Source organism: Brassica rapa, unplaced genomic scaffold (genome assembly GCF_000309985.2).
Source record: "Brassica rapa cultivar Chiifu-401-42 unplaced genomic scaffold, CAAS_Brap_v3.01 Scaffold0834, whole genome shotgun sequence".
In the NCBI taxonomy this organism is placed as follows: Eukaryota; Viridiplantae; Streptophyta; class Magnoliopsida; order Brassicales; family Brassicaceae; genus Brassica; species Brassica rapa.
This window is the reverse complement of record NW_022610773.1, coordinates 18139-22722: the sequence shown is the minus strand read 5'-3', so window position 1 is coordinate 22722 and position 4584 is coordinate 18139. Positions and strand designations below refer to the sequence as shown.

The 4584-nt window shown below is 43.0% G+C and overlaps 1 protein-coding gene across 1 annotated transcript; it reads right to left on the bottom strand.

The window, feature by feature from the left end:
- Positions 1-334: 334 nt before the first annotated feature.
- On the bottom strand, positions 335-3725 carry LOC117131094. The gene is made up of 2 exons (XM_033283521.1): positions 3241-3725; positions 335-3037 (listed from the first exon to the last, which is right to left on the bottom strand). Exons 1-2 carry the CDS (start codon positions 3695-3697, stop codon positions 3033-3035), a joined length of 462 nt encoding a protein of 153 aa, XP_033139412.1. The 5' UTR covers positions 3698-3725; the 3' UTR covers positions 335-3032.
- Between the last annotated feature and the right edge of the window lie 859 nt (positions 3726-4584).

Below are 4584 nucleotides of genomic sequence, written 5' to 3'. Positions count from 1 at the left end.
GCCACCGTGCTGAGTCCAAGGACCAGCGCGCTGATATGTGTACTGATGGACTGCCACAGACGTCATGTATGTGCTGACGGACACACACGAACAGCTACGGACGTCCTTTGTTTGCTGACGGACAACCACAGACTTCCTGTGTGTGCTGGCAGACACCAACGGACGTCTTGTGTGTACTGAACAGACAGCCCACGTGGGCCAAAATCAACCAAACAGTCCACGGGAAGGGTCAGCGTGCTGAGTCCAAGGACCAACGTGCTGATATGTGTACTGATGGACAGCCACGGACGTTCTGTGTGTGCTGACGGACAGACACGGACACACACGGACAGCCACAGACGTCCTATGTGAGCTGACGGACTCACACGGACATCCTGTGTGTGCTGACGGACACCCACGGACGTCCTGTGTGTACAGAACAGACAGCTCACGTGGGCCAAAATCACCCAAACAGTCCACTGGAAGGGTCAGCGTGCTGAGTCCAAGGACCAACGTGCTGATATATGTACTGATGGACAGCCACTGTTGCAGGCTGGGATTCAGACTACACGGATGGCTTGACTGAGGTTTGGTTTTTGATCGGTTTGGACAGATAGGACGGACGGACGTTCGGCTGGGCGGCTGCGATGGAGGATTAGACCGGCTGATTTGTATCTGAAACAAAAGATGAACTTTTTTATGATTTTTTATGGATTTATATGAAGAACATAAAACAAACTATATGACAAATGATGAACTGAAGCAAATATGATTTTTATGATTCAAAACTAAATGATATGGAAATTGAAAACAAATCAAATAAGAAGGATAGAAAGATGGATGATGGGATCTTTGTTGCTGGGCGTGTGTCTCTCTCAACAAGGATCAGTGGTTGGTTAGATGACTGAAGATGGATTCCGGCTTGCTTGATATGTATCTCTTCCAAGCTGGATCGATGGATGGAGTGGATAGATGGATATGGATTGACTCTCTCAATCAATGGACGAACAGATGGTCTTGAATCACACAAGGCTCTCTGGACGTGGCTTCTTTAGGACTTAGTGAATCACACACAAAGAACTAGAGAAAGAACAACAAAGAATACACAACTTTGTTAAAAGAAAACGATTTCTTATTACTTTAAAAATGATCAAGGGTGCTTTACAATGAAACAAAGACTAGAGCTTTATAGGCTCGACCAAGGACTCTCTAACAGTCTGAAAATGAACTAAGGAAAAAAAATAAATCGAAATAAAATGCTTGGAGTCAATGGCTTTGATGGCTCCATGAGAACTAGCCGTTAGGCTGATTTGTTGCCTTTGGAGTAGACTGATCTTGTATCTTGATATCTTGGAGAAGTATCCACGAAATAGGAGTCTCTGGCTGCTGATTAAACTCTTAAGGATCTTGGTTTCTTCTGGTTCAAAGGAATAGAGCCGTTGGTCCTTGCTCATTAAGTGGAGACAACTTTCCTTGAATGCATATGGTGTGGCCGGATATGGAAAGTAGATGGTAAGGAGAATCCGCCTGATCCTCTGGGTGCTGGTGCATCTATGGACGTCTTGGATGTCTTCTGAATGGTCTAGAGTATCTCCTGGTTTCCATGGATAGGCTTGGGTCAGACCAAATCGAGTTGGTTGGAAACTTTCCCAAATTGATGTCGGTTTGGCCGGTTTTAGGAAATTGATTGCATCTTGGTTTTCCCTTGACCAATTCTTCTGATTTCGGGCTTCCTGGAAAGCTAAGACACTACTCTTGAAGCCCATGCTTGAATCTGTAGAAGGCCGCTTCATGGTTGGGTTGAAATCCTCTTCTAAAGGCTGATACTCGCAACTGAACGGGCTGGGAAACCTCCAACTTATAAAATTCATAACTTCTTCCTCCGTGAAGATTTTCTTGTAATTCCAAGCTCCAGTGATGAATGGTTGAGCTGGCCTTCTGTTAAAATTTGTTTCATGCCAAACTTCCTTATGGTTGTTAAGATGCACTTCTTTGAATGACCCTTGGTCGCGGGTAGCTCTATTGAGGCAGTTGTGGCAGTTGTTGCTTATCTGGCTGAGCTTCGGTTCAGGTACGGTTTCTGTCCTGTAACATTCCCTCCCCCTTGAAAAGGTTTCGACCTCGAAACTGTATAACCTGCACCAAGATAGAGCAAGTCAGCTTTCATCCTCTTTTGGGAGTCTAAGGACTTACCTTGGTTGGATTTTGATTTAGTGATGCATGGTGCATCTGGTGGTTCTTCTTTGAACAGATAGGATAGGATAATCCCTCTGGTCCGGCCTGGTGTGAACTTAGCCTTGGAAATATCTCCAGAATTTTCAGCGTTTGTTCCTGTCATAAACTCAACTTCTTTTGCAAAAGACAAGTGTGTTATGGCAGTCATGGGATATTCAACATATAAATCGGTTTGATGAGTTCCAATTTCAGTAGATGAAAAATTTTCTTGCTTCTTGTCTAAGTGGGATCTAAGACAAGGATTATGTTCTACATAATTTTCTAAGCATCCTAGTCTTTCTTCAAACTTATCAGGGCATAATAAATCAGTATGCATAATATCCAAATAATTGATTATCAAACAAAGGATAGTTGCACTTACCTGATTTGGAAGCTTGATTGGTGCATCCAATGGCACGGCCAGTCTGTTTGGTGACTGGTCTGGGGGTTCTTCCTGAAGTAAGATGCTACTGGTCGTAGTGCCATCTTTTCCAGAGAGGTGTTTAAGCAAAGATGGCTCTTTTGGTGGTGCCTTGTCATCTCTCTTTAAAATCACCTTCTTTTGCTTCATAGGTCCTTTGCTAAATGATATACCTGTGTCACACCTTTTGGGACTAGACAAGCATATCATGGTAGCCTTGGAAGAATCATAAACAGAGCACACTAATTTATTTAAATTATTTTGTACCTCCTCATGTGCTTGGACCGAAACATCTACTAGTTTCAATGGATTTCTAGTGGCTGGTTTAAGTCCTTCTTGTGCGTCAGGTTCAGGGATGATTTCTTCTTGTTTTAACCTTGAAACCACGTCCTCCTGGTCCTTATTTAGACCTGCATAATCAGCCTTTGGGCAAGACAAGTGCATTATACCAGAAGTAGGAAATTTACATACTAAGTGAGATATAACTTCACTAGTTGAATCCAAGTTAACTTCTAGTGAATTAGAAGTCACTACTAGCCTAGTTGGACAGGTTACAGCAAAGTGGCCTTTCTCATGACACCTATAGCAAATGAATTCTACTGGTTTTGAAGATTTAGAAGACTTACTTGGTTTCTTCTTCTCATGGAACTTAGGCAATGGCTTTGTACTTAGCTCTCGAGTTTTGGCTTGTGGAGTTGGAACTCCTTGCACGGCACTGGCCCTTGCTGCTGTTGTATGCTCGGTTGCTCCCTTGATGATGAGTGTAGACTCCTGGTGTAGCTTTAGGTCGTGAGCATTTTTGAGCTTAGCCTTTCGATTTGGCCTTTTTGCCAATATCAGCCGCCTTGGTTCAAGATTAGTATAGACCCGTATCTGATTCAACAGCTCATCTCCAGCTCCTTTCACATATTCTTCATACAAGAGTTCTTTCATTTCTTGCCAAGTAGCTTCTGGTTCATCATAGGCAAGTCGCCAGTAAGCATCTTGTTCCCACTTTCTAAAGGCATCTTCAGTGAGAGTGTCTTCGGCAATGGCTGTCTTATCCTCTTCATGGACTTGGTTAGAATCAAACCAATGTTCCATATCTTTCTCCCAGCACAAGTATGCTTCTGGTCCTGATGATGGCCTGCAAAGATGATGTAACCAGGTTGATCATCATTTCTTCCAGCCTCACTTAAGGCCTCTTCTTCTTCAGCAATGTCTTGTTGAGAGTCTGGCTTTCCTCCATAGTTTCCCTCAGAGTTTCCTACACTGGTTTGTGAGCCAGTTTCGTCTTGGTACTCATCCTCCTGGTCAGAGTAAGGTACTTCACACCAGGGTATGCCTTCAGCATGAGACTCGTCTCCAACTTCTTCTTTAACAGATTGGAAACTTGCTTCTCCTCCATCAACATCTTCATAGACTTCTTCCGTTTTAGAGAAATTTTCCTCATGCTCATTTGCCTCTTCTAAACTGATTTCAGAATCAGCTTCCTCTTGCCATGAGCCTTCCTGGTCAGCTTCAGGATCATCACCTTCTGTCTCTTCTCCATGGCATTCATCTCCTTTATTGAAACTGATATTTGATTCAGTTTCTCCCTCATACTCTCCTTGGTAGCTGGTATCTCCATGTGAGTAATCAGGTGGCTCTGGTTCAGGATATGCTTCAGCAGGATCGTCTCCATACTCTGACATAGAGTAGTTATCATCAGAACATGACCCATCACAGCCATCCTCTTCATCGGACCAAGCTTGGTCGGCTTCATCAAGATCGGAGCCTTGGCTTGATTCATAAGAACTCTCTTCCTCAAAGTAATCTGCCATGGCGTCTCCCCTTATTGGTACCTTTCAAAAACAGAGAATAAGAGTATCAAGTCGTGGCTTAACAAAAGAAAGAAGAAGAATAAGAAACAAAAAAAAAGATGGAAACCTTGTATACTTTTCTTTTTTGAAAGTTTTGAAACAAATGGAAAATTAACTCCTATATTTTTT